Genomic DNA, 22,245 nt, shown 5'->3' with positions numbered 1-22,245 from the left:
AAAGCAATAACGCCGTGTGCATGCCAAGCCTATACCTGTAACTGCTGTGGCAACGCAAGCCAACTTTTTTTTAAAGTCCAAAACAAATTACACAAACACTTGTGCATACCCACATACACGTTTGAATTCTCTCAACACTGCGTGTAAAGTCTGTATGCGTACAGGTGTGTGCATTACAACAACCGCCATTTGCCACCAAGTGGCGGTGACGTCACCACGACGCTTGTGCCAGGCTATGTGCACATTGAGGCCACGTGAGGTATCGAACGCCCGCTGGCAGGAGGTCACGGGGCAGAACCAGCTGCCACGGGTCGACTGATTGAGATGACTGGCTGATGCACCACCTGTGCCCCCTACTGTGCCAACTTGCTGTGCTTTAGACACCCGGCGCTCCGCTCGTTGTTGTGAGCATCGCTCCTCCGCCCTCTGTTGTTGTTGGAGGGCAACTGCCTCCAACTGCCCAGTAGCGTCCTTCACGAGCCTCCTGCACAGAGGCCGATCTTGACACCGCTGGTACCAGTCATCGGCAAGTCCACTCAGCTCCACATCCTCCTGTACCACATCACTCCATCTCTTTTCTAGCCCATGCCGTGCCCATTTAGCCCCCTCGATCCGGCCGAACAAAAGCTGTTTTGGCATGCGGTGGCTGGGCATGCGGGCTACATGACCCAGCCAACGCAGCCTTGCCTGCTGGAGGAGCTCACCGATGGGACTTTGTCCAGATCTTTCAAGGACAGGTGAGCTCCTCACACAATCGAGCCTGGTTAGACCCAGGATAGATCGTAGGCAGACCAGCCTAAATATTTCTAACCGGCGAAGATGTTCCATTAGGGGGGTCCACGTTTCGCAAGCATAGAGAAGGGAGGGAATGACTGTGGCCGAAAAGACCTGAAGCTTCGTGCGGAGAGACAGACCAGGTAGCTTCCACACAGCGTTACGCAACCGATGAAAAGTTAATGCTGCTCGACTGATTAGGATTGAGACCTTTGCTGTCAAACCGGAGCTGGTCATGAGCACACTGCCCAGGTATGGGAAACTCTCCACTCTCTCCACAAGTGCTCTATCACCAATTGGGAATTGTGGGGGTGGAGTGTCCGATGGCGCTTAGTTTTGGTGGGGCTGATTGTAAGTCCCCACCTCTTAGTGGCAAGCTCCAGGTTCAGCAGCAGCGCCTCCAACTCCCCCTCAGTGAGCAGCAATTACCAGATCGGCATACATAACATGGTTGAGCAATAGAGAGCCATCCTTTGACCGCACCCGGGCATTGATCAGCCTCCAATTGTACCTGTACCAGATGTAAATTCCTCCGGTCAGCTATTGAAGGCTTCACAAACTACGTGGTCGAAATAGATGTTAAATAATGTGTAAGCCAGAGGACATCCCTGTCGCACCCCAAGGTGAACAGGGAATGGCTCCGACTCCCGGCCATGTAGTTTTACCCGGACCCGCTCACCATCATGAAGGTCCTTAATGACCGTGAGCAGTGGGTCAAGGACTCCGAGAGCACGAAGAACAACCCATAGCCCAGGCCTACTGATGGTATTATAGGCCTTGACCAGGTCAATAAAGCAGAGATGTAGGTCTTGTTGGAATTCCCTACACCTCTACTGTAGCAGACAGACAGAAAATATGGCATCTGTGCAAGACCGCCCTTTCCTGAAACCACATTGGGGCTCCCCAAGCCTCTCCTCAGCGTGCCTGGCAAGGCGATGTTGATTAATCCTTGCCAGGACCTTTCCCGGCACACTGAGTAGTGAGATGCCAGGGCATCCTTCCAATCCTGCGGAACCCGTCCAGTAGTCCAGACTGTTGTTATGATGTCATGTAGGGCAGTCTGTGCACAAACGCCACCCTTCCTCAGCATTTTGCTTGGGAGATCATCTCTGTCCGGTGCCTTTTCTGGTCTCAGGCTCTGGATCGCCCTCAGTACTTCCTCAGCAGATGGCACCTCAGCCAGCCACTCACAAGGGGTGACTTCCTCTTCCAATATTTGAGGCACCGCAGCCTCAGCAGGGTTATCCCCACTTTGTCCCACAATGTTTTCCAGGCTGAGGGATGTCCCCTCCCCCAGGACCTCACAGAAATGCTCAACAAATCTGAAAACCTGTTCCTGGGGGTCGGAGATTGGATCACTGTTCTTTCCCCTAATGATGGTAATAGGTGTGGTGCTGCAGGTTTTTTTATGGAGTTAAATAGCGATTTGTGATCGTGGGCCATTGAGGCAGACTCCATCTCCTCGGCAACCCGCGACCACCACCCATCCTTATAGTGCCTCACGGCTCTCCGAACCTCCAAGCGAAGGCTGCGGTAAGCCTCCTCATTCTCCAATGTGGGATACTGTAGCCGATGAGTGTGGGCCTGTCACATTTTCTCAGCCAGCCTGAACACCTCCTCTGTCAGCCAGGGTCTCTGGGGAGGTCTGGACTGTGTACCCAAAGCAGCCATGGCAGCTGCATGAGCCACAGTCCTAAACCTCGCCCATTTACCCTCGACATCAGGAGGAGTGGGGGACGATGCCAACCCCAGCCGCAAGCGATGATGAAATTCTCGCTTGCAACTTTTATCAGCTAGCTGAGACCATGCCACTATGGGTTTGAATGGGGTCCTGGGTGTACACCCACCACCGCAGTGGAAGAATGGCAGGCGCATCTTACAGATGACAAGTCGATGGTCAGTGGGCAGATGAGCTCCACGGTAGGTCCTGGTGTCAAGGACATGGGCCCGCATCTGCCGTTCCGTCACTATGTAGTCCAGCAGATGTTCTTGCTTGGACCCGGCATGCATCTATGATGTTGTGTGGATGCGCCAATGCCGGAACAGCGTGTTGGTAATTACAAGCCCATGGGCTGCACAAAATTCTAGCAGCCTTCTACCATTGTTATTGAGCTGATCTGGGCCCATGCCTTCCAATCACTCCAGACCAGGGTGCTAGCATCATGACCAACTCGGGAATTGAAGTCACCCAACAAGATGACTCTATGCCGAGGGGCCACTTTAGCTAGCACCTGTTACAGGAGGTCATAGAAGGCATCCGACTCATCGGTCTTGCCTGCATCCCTCCACGGATGTTTGTCTTCGGTGGGGGTATAAGTAACCACGACCACCACTCCTCGCCTCTGGTTGATGGGAAGGTGAGCCCAAAGTAGTCTGGGGTTTACAGCTTCCCAGACCTCACCGCCACACTCCCACGCCCCCTTCATTCTTTTGTTCAGAAGAAGAGCCACCATCTGTTGTTTGGCAGTCTCCTGCCCCAAGTAGAGGACTCTCCACCCCTCATGGTGGCAGGAGCCAGAGCTGGTCCACCGGACCTCCTGAATACCAGAGAGATCCAGGCGGTACCAGTCCAGCTCCCGACAGAGGAGTGGCAGCCTCTCCTCCGCAGTGAGCGTTCGAACATTCCACGTGACCATCCGTAGAGGCTTTTTGCTGCTTCTGGAGGACCCCTGAGGGTAAGGATTCAGTCTCCTGGCTCCGCCAAATGGGGGTTGGCCAGGAGACTTCATAGCTCCCTGTCCCCCCGGGGCCTCTGGCACAAGCTTAATAAAAAATTTTAATCGTAGTTTGTTGGTAGATAATTGAAGGTGGAGGGGTTACCAGCCCCTCGCACCCGTCCAGAGCCCCCATTTGGCCGCCGCGGTGGTTACAAAGGCCATGAAGGGAAAAGCCAATCTAAATTGGCCCTCCCCCCCATGGCACTGCCCACCACAGCGTTGCCGTCCGGCACCACGAGGAGGTAAGGGGTTGTTTTTGCCTCATGCACGCGCACCAACACTCACCCCCAGTAAACTTGGTCAACATCATTAACTCTTTCCTATTCCGAGACGTCTGCAAGTTTGCAGCCTGGCCGCCATCCACCGGTGAATCCAGGAACGCGCAAGCGGCTCGGCGCTGATTTGAATTAAGAGCGGCGTGGTAGCGCCGTTGTTTTTTACAGACGTTGTACGCACCGCAGAGAACCGTGGCGACACGACCGCTCTATGATACCCGGCGCCAAACCGTGCCGCGCGCCCTCGCGCATGGCCTTGTGGGAGCCTCGATATCGACAAAAGTTATTTTACTTTACCTTTTCTTATAATTTCATTCCGATGACACGCACGTACGTCATCGGAATGGGAAAGAGTTAATTCTAGGGACGTCTGGCATTTTTCGAAAGCAACCAAAACTGTTTTGAAATAGCAAATGTTTGTATTTTAACACCGTTTGCGGTGTACATCGACACTCCACGGACAGGGTGAAACACTGCGCTCACTTGAGGCCCTTGCTGAAGGCAGTGGAGGTGAGGATGCTGCTGCGAGCCAGTTTGCTGCACGTCGACAGGTACTCCGAGTACATGTCCGTCCTCGAGATGGACGAGTCCGACGACGCCTCGAAGTGAGAATTCATCCTGCAATTCGACAGACGCACGCAAGGGGTAAATATTCAGTCGGCTAGAATCTATAGTTTGCATATGATCTGCAGAATCTATCATGGTACAATTTGTGTCAGTTTGTAAATGACCGATGGGTAGCAGGAGAAATGCCTCAACTGTGTACACATATAGCTTCTCTTGTTTTTTGACAGATGAACCGTACAATGCGTATATTTATTATGAGCGTAACAATCTGCTGGAATAAATTAATCATTATTCCGACTCCCAAAATTACAATAGCAGCCATTTGTACGCACGATTTGAGCATTTCTCATGCTACGTTTTAACGACTCTTCAAAGGCTCCATACTCTTTGGTTCTTTTGGTAAAGTCACGTAGGTAAAAAATAAATAAAACAAAAATGAAAACTAAATTAAATCACGATGCTTCGGGCGCAACACAAGCGTCCGTCATCAGGTGGGGATAACCACAGCCCAAAAAAAAATCGCTGAAGTATGCCAAAGAGATTACTTTGACAAGGGATTATATAGCTGAGGGGGGGGGGGGGGGGGGAGGAGCCAGGCTGCCTTCAAAGGCCGCCAGTCACATTTGCTCCTTGATTCGTGGGTATGCTGTTTACAATTCACTAATACGTTGTCGCTCATTCAACCAAGTGGCTGGCCCAACTTATTTTTAAACTCACCATTGACACGCAAAGGTCTCTCCGTCCACCTCGGTTGTCCCCAGAGCAGACGTGGACAATGAACCCCTGGAGGCTGAACACAAAAGTCACAGCTTAGCTGCTACACATGAATAAAGCTGCCCAACACGGAATCGAATATCAATGGAACACGCGATTGTCTGCTCAAAACATGCATCAATTGAGATATTTTATGCCCTTGCTTGCCTGCCACCTGCATGCTGGTCTCCTCTCTATGTGCATGCTGGTTGTATTTATACTGTTTCAACTCATTCTCTCAATGCTTATTTGTCGGCTTAAATGGCCTGTTATTTTCTCGTCTTTATTTTTATCTGCTCTGCTTGCTCGTCCTTCTGTGCGAGCATGCTCGACAGCTTTCTTCTGTGTGGGGAGCGGCAATGCGACGGTTCGCGCACAGCGCTACGAACCCGGCGACCCGAGTTCGATTCCCACTCATGGCCACCATCATCACCAATGGCAATCATCTTAACCGGTCCTGGCCCTTTCCCTAGGTCAACTCCGCCTCAAATGAGTACCTGTTGCGATGTGTAAATATCGCCACTGGGGAGACAAAGGTGGCCGGGCGTGGTGCTGGCCACCCACCCCCTCGCTAACAGCACTTGCCCCAACAGTCTGATCGGGTTATACGGGGGATCTTTGTGTGTCGTACTGACCAGCCACCCCCTCGTGTGGCACCCGCTAATAACAGCACTTGCCCCAACAGGCCGTTAAGGCTATACGGGGGGTATCTGCATCGTCTTTTCGAGCTAAATCATTTGCATCATTGGCCTATCTATTGACCGTCTATTTCTTGTTATCATCATCCTTGCACCATTCGGCTCACTTGCTGCTCTGCTCATTTCAGAATCGCCAGAACATGCATTTATTACTGGAAGAATCCGATGAGCCATAAAGCTCTTTTTCACAGGTGTCCAGTAGGCGGGTGCGACGCAAGGGGCTGCCCGCCCTGCTGCTGCGTACCACCGCCTGCGGGGGCGAGGTGCGCGTCGCCGCCAGTAGCGGCGGCGGAGGCGCCGCTGGCGCTGCGGCTGTCCGCCGGCACGTGCGGCGCTGGGGTGTGGTGCTCCACGATCTTGACGACCGACAGGCACTCCGTGCCCATGGTCTGCACGTCCAGCGTCGCCAAGCTCACCAGGCACTCTGCGGGGAGATGGGGCAAACCGGCCGTCAAGCACACACGCGCATGGGGCAACTGTGGTAGCAGTCACACCGTCGAAGCAGGCATCGTCAAATGTTTTTGTTTATTGCGACAGCAAAGAGCAGCTATGTGTTTTTTTTGCGATTGCGTACGCGTGCATTGTTCATATTTCACCAAATTTCATCAAGTTAGTCAGTGCGGGTTGGTAAAGGTGACCAGCATATGTAAGTCTGTTGAATTCATGTAGCCAACCGTGCTCATCGGAAGTGCTTAGCACTACGGTACTACAATGGATTGTGCACTGCCCTCTGCCGCACACCACATAGCCCCGCAACCCATAGCAAACTGCTATGCATGGTGGTCACCCATCCAAGCACTATCCAGGCTCCACCCTGCGCAGGACCGGAGATCCGATGAGATCAGGAACATTCCACACGTCATTTGGCCACAGGAAAAATAATAACAGCAGCAGGTCCGACAGTTGGCTGCCTGGCAACGAGACGCAGGGGGGCAATGGTGGCGAGAAGTTAACTACCGAGCCTGGTAGACAAGAGAGCCGTGGGTTTGATCCAGACCCTGACACCTGCTGCATATTGGGAGTGTGCATTTCCAATCAACGCGCATTTAGAGTATTTGGCTGCGATAAATGTCCACGTGATAAGCCACCGCGCAGAGCTACCATTTGTGATAGCCAGGTTGCTTCTGAAAAAAAAAGAGCTACATAGCTCAGTGGGCCCTTTACCGGATATATAAAAAAAACAGTTTACGATTTTGTTCAAAGTTTCATTACCGACGCTGCGGTGCACGCGCGCGATCTTGCTGCAGGGGCCTTCCCCGATCTCCGACAGCTGGTACAGCACCTCCAGAGTGCCCAGTACGAGCAGAACGTCCGGCAGCACCAGCAGCTGCACCATCTCGCAGTAGGCCTCCACCTCCACGCACTCGCCAACCACTTCGCCGTTCTCCTCTGCCATGCAGAGGCTGCCCAAAATCTCCATGCCTGAAGGCCAGAGGCGGACGCGTGCGCAGAGGTCACGCACGGGAAAACGCACCGGCGCCAACGGATGAACGCGAGAACATGCACCGCACCGATGCAGACGCGCACAAGCGTAGCCGGTCCGCCCCGTCCCTCTTCTCCCGCCGTGAATCCCAACGAGGGGGGACAGGTTGTGCTAAACAGACAATGACAAAAATATATAAAGTTTGGAGATGATGAGTAGATACTCCACGTTGTGTTCTGTCCTTTGGAGAAGTGGGCGACTACCACAACGGCTGAGCACCGGGGGTTTTTGGAACAGGCTAAACTTTATTTCAAAGCGCTCTTCTGAAGGGCAATTGCGTATCTGCAAGGTGACTAAGAAACACCCTCCCCCATGTCACAACCCCACAGCTCAGTTCCTTAAAAAAGACAAAGATGCCCCGTGTAGCCTTAGCAGACTGTTGGGGAAATTGCCGCTAGCGAGCACCTATGAAGGCTGGCACGGCACACGACGGGGGGTGGGTGGCCAGCACCACGCCCGGCCGCCTTTGTCTCCCCAGTGGCAATTTTTGTACACACTGCACCAGGTTTTCATTTGAGGCCGAGTCGACCTAGGAGAGGCCCAAGACCAGTTCAGATAATCGTTACTTTGTGTTGGCCGTGAGCGGGAATTGAACTTGGGTCACACACGAGCTTTGTAGCGCAGCACACTAATCCATTACACTACCGCTCCCCACGGACACGTTGCAAACACGCATTACTCATGTGGGGCACTGAATGCATAGGGAGAAACGTGCAAAGACGTACGCAGAGACGTTTGGAAGTTCAACACGTGGGGAGGTCAGCATCATTAAGCATTACACCCATCACGTTCAATCCAATGGTTGCCATAATACATTTTTTACATTGTTTATTTTTCACCTGGCAGTGCAGTAAGGTCGGGATGGTAGACGCAAGCACCGCACTTGCACGTAATTTAAAAGTTAATCCCATGGGCAGACAACATTCAAACACCCAGAAGGCGTATTAGACTTACAGGAGGAACACATGCGTTGAAACTTGCACAAACTATGATAACAAATCATCATCATTATCAAAGCCGATTACAAGCCACAGCTGAATGAAGACCTCCCCACACAATGACCCAACTGCAAACGGTACCTTTCAGCTACATGATACTTCTCTCAGAAATACTGAAGACTCCCAATCACCGCGTCTCTCCCCTTCTTTAACCTGCTCTTTTAAATTCTTTGGAACTGCATGTTGTTGTGTTCAGTTTGTTATCCTCCCCTCGCCACCGCCGCACCTCCGATTAGCGCGGTTGGCTACGTACAGTGCCAAAGAAGTTAAAAGTACATGGTGCACACTCACACCTTATTTTGACAACCATTCCTTTCCTAGTAGTGTCTATCGGCTGTCATCACCTTCAGTGACGTGCGCTGCCTTAAGGGCTTTTGTTTTGTCTTAATGAAATTATTAATAAGTGCAACGAGTCTGCACAGGCTATGTAAATAGCCGTTAACGCTGCGAGTCGCATGCGGGCAGAAATGAATGCAAAGGGAAGGTAAATACTGATGGTGGGGATATTCGTTTAACTGACAAAGGAGGTATATTTACCTACGTGGAGTATAGCTGACCTCATAATTAAATGTTTAACAATGAAGCGATTTATTAACATTGAGTATTGCACTCACGATACACACATTATATCGCACGTGCAAGAACTGATGTTTTTTTATATATCATCTATCTTGTATGCAATGGATTCACATGCCCCTTGCAGCCACTAGTGACCACTACACCCACCACAATATTTAAAACATAAAAGAAAATTACTGCCTTTATCTTTATCCTGAATGGTGATAATTGATCGGATCACTTCACAGGGGAAGGGGGGTGAATTACTAGCCCTCTAGTTATATTATATTTCATTATATAATAACCGTACACACTATTGCTTTGTATTACATTAAGGATTGTACTGATGCTATCCAAAAGCATTTGAATTATCTTGCTAAACTTTTCACACAAGAACCAATATAAACAAACAACAGTGCAAACTTTTAATTCCCTACAAATAAAATTTCTACGTATTCGTTTCCCTCAATTTAAAAGATACTGCCTGAATACACAACCTTGCATCAAAAAGTATTCGCTAAGAATAAACCTAGCATTTACTAGCCTTTCCATTACATCCAAGTATCCGTCCAGACTAAAACAAGTACACGCACTGCTTAGGAATTGCATGTAAGTTGAACTTCTTTTGCACCGTACGTATCCAACCGTGGAAATTGAAGGTGCGCAGTGGGGGGTAAGAGAACAACAAACGAAATGCAAGAAGCAGTTCTAAAGAAATTAGTTCAAATGTGTTGGTGCATGACACAATTAACAACTACCAAAGCTGACGGGCATAAGTTTCCATATGCCGTAACTTTTGCACAAAACGGACCCACATTAAAGCTAACTCCGTTCCATACTTTAACTCTAATACTTACCCCTTCTGTGCAATATTTTCACCATAACAATATTACTATTCAAAAGTACAAAGTAACAGGTATGACCCTCTATGTAACCTGTATCCCAGTGTTATAATCATGCACCGACTTGAAATCTAATTTAGTACTAAAACTAGTTTGGTGACAAACACTATTCATAGCCTAAACTCCTAAACTCTAACCAACAACAACACCGAATATAACAATTTCCATTTAATGTTCTAGCACTGAAACGGATGGGCAACAAATTAAAAGTAAATAAAATTAACATGGAACATTTGTCAAAATAAGCCCACCGTGAAATGAGTTAGAGCAATTGAACGTGACAGGAAATGAAAACGTGACATTATCAAAGTTAAATTAACTGAATTTGCAATTAACAGAATGTGCAGCACAGAATCATACACAAATGCATGGTGGGCGCTAAGAAGCATAGAGACAGCAAAACTTTACATTATTGAAATGTAAAATAAATTCAGAAATTATTTAAGGGTGCCTGTATGCATGTGCAAAATAAAGACATGATTGACAGGGTAAAGCACTAACAATTGTACTTTAGGCATGAGCTAATTATTGCGGTAGTCGACCTAAGCGTAGGGTTGGCACTGCCGAGATCCTTAGAATGGGTAAAGGTTGAGGTCATCCGTAAAAGGTCACGTCTGTTATTGTTTTACACGTGACAGTTTAATCATTGTCAATGATTCCATCATCATTATCACTAGTGCCGTCACATCATCCGGTATAGTATCATCATCTTAAGCGACACCACCATTTACCATTGGTGCAAATATCAATACACCCAAAACAGCGTCGCTATCACTCGCCACGTAATAATAATTGGTTATAAAATTATTACTATTTGTCCGATCATTTACATGATCGTTAGACACGTCAACATCCCCGTAAATTATTGACTTCATGGATGGAATTACATTGGAATTGAGCAAATTAGGAAAGCCTCTCACTGCCCCCACCTCTATCAAAAAGAAATCGGTGCTCAGCATCAGCTCACCTTCAGCATGGCTGCGAGCCGAGCCATGCCTGAGCAGAGGTGCGAATGAGAATACGGGGGGGGGGCGGGGGCGGGGGGGGACCTCACCTCGTATCCTCTGGAATTTGTCAGTTGAGGTGAGACACTTGGTGATGGTATGGAAGATAAGTTGGGTACTCCTGAAGTCAATGGGATCCAGTTGCAACTGAGGAAACACCACCAGACAGCGTGAACATATACCGCAAGCAATACGGCAAGCGCACCAGCATGGCAATGTTGGCTGATCGCAATTTACACTTTGGTGCCCTGAAAACTCAAAAGGAAACTTAAGTAACACGTTCTGAATCTACACTTTGGACGCAACCGTCCCTCCCTCTCATCCAGCCAGAAAAACGTTTTAAAAATAATACGGCAAAAGTACCTGTTGTTGACAGTCCTCTGCCACCCCCAACACCCCCACTTCCCACCCCTGGGTGCCTCCCTCTCACACAAGACAAGTCCCAGGGACCTTGGCGGGACCTTGCCCCCCGCACCACCACCACCCACCCCCCCCCCCGCCCCGCTCAGTCACAGCCCCCACCCTGCACGTGGATAGAGTGAAGAGAACGCGGTGGTAGGATCGATACCTCAGAGGCGATGTTCCCCAGCGTGTCCAGCCCCATCTGCCGCAGGCTGGAGAACTTGCAGTGCGCGCACATGATGAGGAAGCGGAGGCAGGCGCGGTGCGACGCCATGAGTTTGGCGTTGGACTCGAGGAACGAGAGGTTGCGCAGGATCACGGAGATCTGCAGCACGCGCTGGCACTCGGGGTCGTCCACGCCTGCACTGCGGCCCGTGCTCAGCAGCCACTCGCCCCACGGACGCTGCTCCGTGCGGCCTTGGTACAGCCATCGGAGGAGAGGTCGGACGGCCAAGCACAGATGGGCAGTGGTGGTGGTGGAGGATAGAGGTGGGGGAGGGGGAGAAATTAATCGACTAGTAACTATATTTATTTTACCAGGTAAGGCCCGCGGGGGGCTATGGAGCTCTATTTCTGAAGTAACCTGACCATGAATGATAGCTCAACAAAGTGGCTTATCACGGGGAAATTGATAGCGGCCAAACTTCAAATGTGTCAAGGGTTGGGATCGAACCCAATACCTCCTGTATACCAGGCGAGGTAGTTAATATCTCGCCACAGAGGAACCCCAATTAAATTAAATAAGGCCTTGTGAAATAGAATTATCACTACAATGATGTTAGGTAATGTTAAAACCGTCGTGAGTTGCAAGTCGTGATTTGCATTGAAGATCCATTCTATTTTGGTATCGTTTGTATTCACTGCCTCTGTTCTGCCTTGTTTGCAAAGTCTCATTAGCGTTTTGGGAAAAAAAATACATATCCGTAATTAGAAGTGCGGTTGTATCAACCGTAAATATATACATAGTCTGCTTCACAGCGGACATTAAATTATGCTGTGACATCTTTCACAAGAGAACGTTATCGTGTGCCGACTTTACGGTCCAAATTTGACAATTGCAATGCGTATTGCTTCACAGCTCTATTGGAACAAACGTAAGCAATCATCACCCCCGCGTGCAAAGGCTTGTTGGGACCCTCATGAAATATGAGATAGAACAAGGCTTACCTGGGTAAGCAAGCGTAATGAAAATAACAAAATAAAAATGTGCATGAATTGCATATGTTAAGTTATTACATGCACCATTTGAAGTGTGTACAATGAACACGATAATTTGTTTCTAGCAATGAATCGCAACATGCCAGGTCTGCTGCACATTTGATGAGGAACTGTCACAAAGTGTTCACCACGTATTATGCATTTTAAATGTCCAGCTGCAGGTAAATTTAGGTTTTATAATTTTGCTAGCTTTAGTTTTGTATATTACTCATATTCAAATGCCATACCTGATAAATGTCCTATAGTTTTACCCAAGTTTCAGTTAAAAGTCCGATATATTATTTCGCATAATTTTTTGTGACCACTGATATGAATTGTAGAAGACTTGCTATCATGCAACATCAGGTTCCAAATTGAGTACAGTATATCAAAACGTCAATAATTCAATTAAATCATATTTATTGAAACTATTTTTCGGGTTTAGTTCTTTAAAGTTTAAGTTTCATTTAAATATCTGTTTGTTCAGTTTAAGTCAATAAATTGTTCGTTTGCAGTGACCAGTAATATTAATTTCCGTAAACATTTCACCTTTATTTTTGTCGCAGATGAGTTCTCGCACCTCCAAGTCATCGATCGACTGCTTCCAGAACTACAAACAGCCGGGAACAAACATCAAATCACCGTGAGAAATAATTTCAAAGGATCCCAAGAGTACTTATGTCATCTGAATCTCAGGTACTGATTACTAAACCATGGCACAAATCAGGGCCTTAGCCGCTGATGTCAAAAGTCAAATTTTCTTAGGCGGTCATTGACAACACTCATGACGAAAAACTTGAACCCCACCTGCTTTCATAAACTAACAAAAAAATACAACACACACATGCGTGAGAATTGTGTTCATGGCCAACATAAGAAAAAACCCCAACAAAAATAAAAAAAATTACGTAACAAACGTGAAACAGAATGCCGAATGCATCCAAACATAATTGTATCCGAACAGAAATAGCAAGTCCCATACATGTTTTATAAGATAAAGATCTTTGAGTGGCTCATGGAGATGAAAGCAAATGTCAGGGGAATTAATGAGTGCTCTTTAAATAGTGGGTCAGGATAACCACCTGGGATTAAACCGTGATTTTTATGAGAGGTGAGTGTTTGGTTATAAAATGGTCTCAAACCCAGTCACTACAAAAATAATATATATTTGGTTTTCATTTTTAACAAGCGTTAAAGTAATTTACATAAAGTTCACTCTTACCTTAATGAAGTCCCGTCCAGACTTTGCCCTCCATTCCGAGTCATAGACATTGAACAAGCTCCCTGGACCTGTAAGACAGGACGTAGACTTGGGATTCGAGTCTCATGCAGACACATTTAACACCATAGCTACATGTATTTGTGGTTCAATTGGTAAAGGTTTATAACTCGTGAGTTATAAATAACTTCCCGAGTTAGAAATCCACGCAATTGCAGTTTATTGCTCATTTAAGAGACCGCATGTTAAATTACTGTCACGAAAACATCAAAATAACGCTCAACACACATCGGCTATCAGAAGCTAAGCAGGATGATTAAGCAGGTTAACTACTTGAATGGGTGACCACCAGTCCATCACAGGCTGCAAAGGTGGACAGGAGATGGGCTCAGTCCACATACGATTTAAAGGATTGGACCCATCTGTACAGATAACATTTTTAAAGGGATTGAATTGTTATACACTCACATCTGTGGAATTTCTCCAGGTACAATAGTTGACTTCCACGTGAAGCCAACACTCAAAAATGAAATTGGCCAAATATACCAATATTTGCTGAAGAAGTGTCTTGGTACTCAGGAAGGCTTTCCTGGGTAAATGTGATTATGTACAAGGTGAGGCATAAGCTACTTTCCTCGAGAGACAGAGACATTATCTTCCATCATAAAAATACACAAACAAAAAAACTTCACAGCCATTCGGCATAAGCAACTCTGGCAAGGTTCACACAAGAGTTGACACCGACATTTACTGAATGAGTCACGTGCCTTAGGTGACATAAAATATGCTCGCACCTCTCCACAGTGGAAGTTCTTAAAGTTTTGGCTACATGGTGTTCATAGTTTGGGCTTAGTTTAGGCTTAAACTAGGCCCAAATTATGAGCATTTATAGAGGTACAATTTAATATTTCGGTTTTCATTGATAATATCAAATTATCATAGTTATCATGGTTATTATTACCACTACATCAACAGCCCTCACTATGTTTTACCAATTTCAGTCATAATAAATTACAACTTTTGAATATACGACTCGGCCCAGGCAGGGGCGGAGCCAGGGGGGGTGACAGGGGTGACATTCTGCGTATAAGTGTACGACACTCGGTCTGGCGGACTCCGTGCAACTGCATTGTCAGAGTGTGTCGCCAACCGATGGAGTCTAGTTCAACAGCCTGCCTCTCTAATCATTCTTGAAATTAAAATTTGTTGAATGTAACCCCGACCTGAAATCCTGGCTCCGCCCCTGGGCCCAGGCCTCCAGCATCTCCCCCCTCCACCAAGAAATTTCAAATTAACTTCGGAGTTTGACACCAATCATTTGTAATTTTCTAGAGACCTTGCAATCAGGCCCTGCATTGTCGTGCAGCTACGCAAATGCGCTCACTTCTGTTAATCTCTTGTCGCTCTCCACACGCGACAGTTCATCAGTGGTGGCTGATTGCAAATGTTTTAAGCCCTTTAGCTCCATCCCCTTTGCACTACCCCAACACCGATTGGCTATGGCTGCATGTACCAATCAGCAGTGGTCAACCTTGCGAACTCTGCGGCACATTAACATTGGGCGCACAGGTGACGAGTTGTTGGCTCCCTCGCCTGGTATACAGGAGGTTGTGAGTTCGATCCAGACCCTGACGCCTGCATATTTGGAGTTTGCATGCCATTCTCCCCGTGGTCGCAGATTTTTCTCTGGGCCCTCCGGCTTTTTCCCTCCACATTTAGAATTCACATACGGGTTCACAGTTTTTGGCTGCTATACATTTCCACTCGATAAGCCACTTCGTCGAGCAATTATTTGTGGCCAGGTCACTTCTGAAAAAGAGCTACACACAGCTCACTCAGTGGGCCTTACCTGGTAAAATAAAATGTAAGAGGGCGGCACCGGGGAGGGTAAGGGGGCACCGGGAGGTCTTCCCACACTCACTGTCGTCGAAGACGCCGGCATGCGCAAGCAGCAGCGCCACGAGGCGGGGGTCTCGATCCAGGTGCATGGCGCGCCGGCCCTCGTGCGACAGCAGGGTGCACACGTTCACCGCAAAGTCCACCTCGTTGGGCAGGCCCGAGAGGAGCGAGAGTGCCAGCTTGCGGTACTCGCTCGCCGGCAGCAGCTCCGTCGATAGCCCGTTCCCTTGCCTCATGTGGTCTGCGGGCCAGGCGACCAACCATCCCCGGCAAGGGCGGACACATCGCTCAGCACAAAGCGGCAATGCGGCTACACACAGGTTTCCAAAGTGACAACTTGACCACAGTTTCTCACCGTCACCTCCTCTCTTGTCCACGCACAGCGACGACGGGCGATATTGACGCCACCGCATAAAACAAAGCACCGTGCACGTCACTTCGCAGCGCGCAATGGGTCGCTCTCGCACTCTGAATGACACGACGAAAATTTGGGGCACTCCAATGGGTTCTGGGTCTATGCAAGCCTGTTGATGGAGTGAAATTTCAGATTGATGATTACTACAATTGCCTTTGCTTTCGTTGAAAGATATGTCAGGCTGATGCACCATAAATTGTAGCCTTATTCATAGTCATATTCATATTGTATCCATATTCCCAGCCTCCCTGACATGCATTTTATAAGTCAGGATAAGAATAAAATAATAAATTGATAAAATAAAATAACACAATAATATTCTCACGACGTTTCGGCCACAACACAAGCGGCCTTCATCAGGTGAAGGGACGAGACTGTCTGGTAGTGACTTTACCGAAAGAACCAAAGAAGATGAATCATTGCAGTCACGAAAGCTTTAAATCGAAATTAAAGTCAGGATAAATTATAGCATGGCTGCATGTACAAGTGAAGTGGAAGAACACGTGTGTATATATAAAAAAAATATTTCATTACTCACATACAAAAATATATTTGTACTATTTCAGGCATTTCTGCAACAAGTAAAAAATGTTTGTTGAAATCTCAATCATTTGATAAACAAATTGAACAAGCATTGTAGCATGAAAAATAAGAATAGGTTTTACCCTTTCTGGCAATAAAACAGGTGTTAAGATTTTGATTTAAAGCTTTCGTGACTACAGGGATTCATATTCTTGGTTCTTTCGGTAAAGTCACGTTTTATATTTTTATCATGTTATTGTTTCCCTTCTACGTGACTTTACCGAAAGAACCAAGAATATAGGTGTTTAGATGTTCAAACACCAAATAGATACATTTTGCAAGAAATCAAGTGGTAAAACCTTTTTTTTCTTCATACTTTGATAATGGAAACAAGGTGCCATGATATAGCTGCTTAACCTGAGCTCTCAATGCTGTGATACGTGCATTGTGTTTGTACTGTTCGCATTTTGGTGTTCTCTGGTCTGACACTGGTGAGACGAGGCCCTTGCCTCCCCCCCCCCCTTTCTTACCTATTGCAAGCATAATTCGTTTCGGAAACGTGTTTGCAATCCAAAGCACTCGTATATCAGTTGTGATCACGTGACGCTCGGCAGTACAAAGCGTATATACGTTACTACTCGTATTGCAAGACCCTCGCTCGTTTATCAAATTAATAATTATTTAAAAATTTTGCTCGTCTTGCAAAACACTCGCAGACCAAGTTACTCGCAATCCAAGGTTTTACTCTATAACCTCTTGCCACGGCAGCTCTCTCGCCTACTTCATCATTTTCTTGCTGTGGTTGTTCCACCTGATGAAGAATGCTTGTGTTGCGATCGAAACCGTCGTGATTTTTTAAAATTTTATTTTATTTCTACCTACGAGACTTTACCGAAAGAACCAAAGAGTATGGATTCCTGCAGTCACGAAAGCTTCAAATCAAGATAAAGAAGGCTGTCTCTCTGGTGTCGGCCAATCAGTTTCAGAGACAATGCATATATTATCCAAGCTTGTTTGTTTTCATGTTCACCACAAGTATGTGTCGTTAATGCAGACTTGATTCCTTGCAAAATTATCTATTTGGCATTTGAACATCTTAAAGGGTAAAACCAATTCTTATTTTTCATACTTTGACACTGCCAAAAAGGTCCCATGATAAAACATTGAATAGTTACTATTCAAATTTGTAGTTGAAATTTCCCCTGGCTTTTTCTTAATATTACAAGTAATAATGTTGTATGTCACTCAAAATAGTTGGCTACAATCCATGACGAGTTGCAGCAGGAAGCAAGTTTCACAGCTGCAAGTTGATAAATTTGTGTATATTTCCCTAAAAACATAATTATAAAGACAGGCAGCACTCACACACTAATCCCTTGGGCTATATACACACAACACATTTTCTGCACGTCAGCAGCACATTAACTCATTAAGCCATGTTGTTTATTTTCAACCTGGAATTCGTTTCATTGACGAACGGCCAGTAAAGGTTAAACAAAGGGAAAGGGCTTTATTATAGTCAGCAACCCTGCTGCTGGGCTTTTGTCCCAGCAGAGAGCTCATTGGCAGCACGCAGCGCTCTGGAGATTGCACTGGGCATTGTGCAGTGACGTTGCGAAGTAGTGTCAAACCGATTAAAATTGTGGCCATTCCAAAGATCAAAAGGATGACACAGAAGCGTTTGACTTACAGTTGTAACCCCGTCAATCATCGGTAACACTTTTCTCGAATGGTTTAACGTGGCAGTTCCCGCTCTGTGGCTTGCGTGCCACCTCAACGTATTTCAGAGGGAGCGATTTCAGAGGGAGTGAGAGCAGGCTGCGGCACGGACACAATGCACGATAAATGACTAATTAAGGGGCTCGTACGCCTTATTTGGGCAAATGGTGTAGCACTACAGTAGTACATCCTACAATCGATCAACATTGGGCCGTATACGGAGCTTATGAGAGGGAGATCCCCAAACACGTGTAGTTCTGTATGCTACCAGTGTCATCACTACTGTATGTAGGTACTTTAATGTCGTTAGACTTTTTAATAACACCCTTTAACAGCTGACGTTTTAAGTTTGAACCTACCGTTGCTAGGCTCTTGGCCAAAACGGACTTCAGAGAACAGCTCACAGAGAGGTACCCCCTCCTTCCAAACGTTTATAGCTTCTTTCCAAACAATGCTTTGGCATTTTATTTATTTTACAATAATAAAAAATATATATGGAAGATTGGGCTGGACACATCCCTAGATGGGGATGATGGCTCGTGGTAAAGACTAATGACAGACTGGCAGCCAAAGGAAGGACACGCAACAAAATAATTTCCACCGCCGCCGCAGTTTCATCATTACGAAGTGGCGGTGGACATCACCATGGTGCTTGTGCCAGGCTATGTTCACTTCAAGGCCACGTGAAGTGTGAAAAGCCCACTGGCCAGAGAACACGGGACAGACCCAGGTGCCATGGGTTGACTTACTGAGATGAATGGCCAAATGCACCACCTGTGCCCCTACTGTGCCAACCATTGACCACTAAAAGAATGTAAAAAATATCAAACTTCTTTAACACATACCCTTTTCACATACAGCCCATTCATGTCAGAACAATATATACCACAGCAAGCTGGTACCAACATGAAGTTAAGATTCTCCACAAAACAAACCCCTGCTAACCGTTCAACCCTTACCCCTCCTCTCGCATTTTATTTTAATCCCCTTCGATGCAGCAACCAAGGTATTCCGTTAAAACCCCCGGTTAACCATCGCTCAAATGACGCATCACTCCGTTTCTGCTGCTGTCCAACTTGTCTGCAATTTCTGCCCTCGACTTTCCATAATTTTGAGATCTTTTCCTCGTTCAAGTACAGCGCTCAAGACCTTCCTCGATGTCTCTCTGATGGAGCCTTTCGACCAAATTGTTTCAATTCACATCTTTACCATCCTGTCTACTTTTCTTCCCAAGAAAGACTCTTCAGATTATCTTGATGTGCGTGCCCCTCCTACCTACAAAACTCGCACAGCGTTTTAAACGTGAGCGCATTTGGACACTATTACTAGTCCAAACACATTATTTTGCATTGTATATTAAAAGTTTGCAAAAATAAATTGGCAAACATTTTTTTGCAAGTGACAACATAACAAGGTAATGGTAGAAAAAAAACTGCAAGAAAATCCATCAAACTATAACTAAAACCTGACGAGAAATTCAGCAAAACAAACGCGGCCCCGTAGTCTTGTTCCAACACGGTGTATTTTTTTCCAAAGCATTTAGAACTCTGTGGACTACTCTCACCGGGCACATTGTGCTGCTGGTAATTGTATGTGTAGGAGATGCCGCCCACAGGAGTTTGCGGTCGCGAGCTTCCCTGGAATTCATCATCTTCCTCCCCAAAGTGGTGGACCTTTTCGTACGTCTCCAAGTACCTGAAATGAAAAAAAACAGAAGTCTGCATTGTGCAATTATGATTTGAAGTGCAACTATTTTTTTTTTCACCTGGTTGGCTTGGATTCCTCTTACTTGTTTTATCGGATGGGTGGGGGAAGAAGGGAAAAAAACAACAGACTGCAAGAAAATACTTTGAAAGTGCAAAGGATTATTGATGAGCAGGGATTCGTTCATTCATTCATTCATTTCCGGTTGTTTTAACCTCCACCATAGAAAAATAAAGAGTCCGGATACACATCCCCAAAGCACAATACATAATTCCCAAAACGCAATAGTGAGACAAGAAAATGCATAAATAAGTTACAGTCAACATCCAGTTAGACACATTTTCTTTGTTTAGTTGAACCAAGTGTCAGGACAAGTGCCCTGCACGAGCAGCTTGGCCATAATGGTACACAACGTGGATTAAGACCAACATCATGACCATCAAATGTTATCTCTCTAGTTCTGATGTCCATCCGTGCTAAGGTCTTATTTCACTGCATCAAGTCTTTATTTTATGCTCCGTTTACCTAAGGGAGGCGGGCAAGAGGCAAGGCTCAGATTCCAATTGGTACTTTTTGTGCAATGACAGGAATCCAACCCAAGTCAGGTAGATCCCAGCTTCGCGCCAGAAAGAGAATGCCGCACATACGTAGGGCACAAAAGCAGAAGAAGAGCATGGTAAAGGAAGATCTAGTATTATAAATGACGTATATTCTATGAGCCAATAAGCACGGTTGGCTACGCATGGTGTGAACAAAAGTTCAGACAGTACACGTACGTACTGCCCATAGACTAACACTACCCAGACTCAACGCTGCACCTCCGATTAGCACGGTAGGCTATATACTAAAGCGCGAAATAAGTTCAACACACATACATACGCTGAAATGGTTCACTAAATCCACGGGTCTATCACACCAGGTTTCTCTCTCAATGAACTGTTGCCTCAAGAGGTTTCTTACACAATAACGCCGGCAGCTACATTAATACACCGCCCACTTTTTTTTGCTCACATTTGCCGTTGCGATTTATGTCCATGCCATGCATCGGTAGATGGGACGTTTGTTCGGCTAGGGCGAAGGAGGATGTGGTGACACCGTACAGTACACTCCGAATACTTAACATTATTTTCCTGCCCCAAAAATTCCTATCGATTTGGTGTTTGAACATCTTAACGCCTCTTGTTTTATTGCCAGAAAGGGTAAACCCTATGCTTATTTTTCATACTTTGATACTGGCAAAAAGGCCCCATGATAGCTGCTCACCCCGAGCTATAAATGATCTGATACGTGTGGCATTCTCTTTGTACTGCTCGCCTTTTGCCGTTGTTCTCTAGTCTGACACTGGTGAGATTAGGCCATAACGAAGGCTGTCTCTGGTGTAGGCCAATCAGTTTCAAAGACAATTCCCATATATTATCAGAGCATGTTTGTTTGCATGTTCACCACAAGCACGTGTGATTAATGCAGACTTGATTCCTTGCAAAAGGTATCCATTTGGCATTTGAACATCTTAACACCTGTTTTACTTCCTGAATGGGGTAAAACCTATTCTTAGTTTTCATAATACATATCCATGTACTGATGAGGGCCACCCTGCTTGACTTATGATATTCGACAAGGCCAGGCTGTAGGGGCGCAAGCATAGCTCAAATCTTCACGTAAAACAACCGAACAGTGCGTGGAATTTTTAACGGAAATTGGCAGTAAATGGACTTGAAGATTAATAACAAAAAAATAACTTTTACCATATTCTCCAGATGACACACACTACTTTAAAGAAACATGTAGTTGGCATCTTACTTTTCGAAGTGACATATAACAGAGAATACGGAATTATTAAGGATACAGCTGTAAGCTGATCTTCTATAGAACAACTGCCCGTACAGGCACATTTAGCCTGGAACATGACCCTGTGACATCAGTGGGAAACAAAGAAAGGCGTATATTTCTGTGAAGCGTGCACATGGCAACAGCTGTTTTAACACTGCCCTTCTGTCATGCTCAAAGCCAGAACGACTGCACTTTTGGTACATCACTAGTTTCATGAATACAAAGCTGTGGAAATGGAATGGCTACAGTTTGACGGTTGTACTGAAAAGTGGTGTGTAATCTTTGCCGTTCATACCCATTCGCGAGAAGTGAGCTGCACCTAATGAACATTCGCAGAGTACATCATAACCAGAGGGCGAGAGAAAGAGGTGGGTGGGGCGAGTGAAACAATAGTGTGACATGAGTGGCCATGGTGAGGTCAAGAGCAGAGGTAAATAAAAGGTGAGAGAATAAACTAAAACTATTCAAATTTCATCAGGTAAGGCCCACAGCTATACACCTCTTTTCCAGAAGTGACCTGGCCACAAATGATAGCTGAACAAGGTGGCTTATCACGTGGAAATTTATAGCGGCCAAATACTCTAAAACGCGTGTTGATTCTAAATGTGG

The 22,245-nt window shown here is 46.3% G+C and overlaps 1 protein-coding gene across 5 annotated transcripts in view; it reads right to left on the bottom strand.

The window, feature by feature from the left end:
- Positions 1-22,245, bottom strand: part of ARID2 (AT-rich interaction domain 2) — a 94,809-nt gene that overhangs the window by 15,693 nt on the left and 56,871 nt on the right. For all 5 annotated transcript variants that reach the window (XM_076068491.1, XM_076068492.1, XM_076068490.1 and 2 more), the window contains exons 5-14: positions 19,667-19,797; positions 15,469-15,687; positions 13,551-13,618; positions 12,878-12,938; positions 11,298-11,548; positions 10,780-10,876; positions 6,997-7,206; positions 6,029-6,208; positions 5,051-5,123; positions 4,250-4,384 (exon numbers count right to left, since the gene is read on the bottom strand). In XM_076068491.1, the coding sequence (XP_075924606.1) occupies positions 4,250-4,384; positions 5,051-5,123; positions 6,029-6,208; positions 6,997-7,206; positions 10,780-10,876; positions 11,298-11,548; positions 12,878-12,938; positions 13,551-13,618; positions 15,469-15,687; positions 19,667-19,797 (1,425 nt within the window). The remainder of the gene's footprint in view (positions 1-4,249; positions 4,385-5,050; positions 5,124-6,028; positions 6,209-6,996; positions 7,207-10,779; positions 10,877-11,297; positions 11,549-12,877; positions 12,939-13,550; positions 13,619-15,468; positions 15,688-19,666; positions 19,798-22,245) is intronic.

The sequence above is a fragment of the Petromyzon marinus genome, chromosome 21 (genome assembly GCF_048934315.1).
Source record: "Petromyzon marinus isolate PM22_M1 ecotype Great Lakes invasive population chromosome 21, UKy_Petmar_22M1.pri1.0, whole genome shotgun sequence".
Lineage (NCBI taxonomy): Eukaryota > Metazoa > Chordata > Hyperoartia > Petromyzontiformes > Petromyzontidae > Petromyzon > Petromyzon marinus.
Note: the sequence above shows the minus strand (reverse complement) of the source record. Positions and strands in the feature narration are given on the sequence as shown.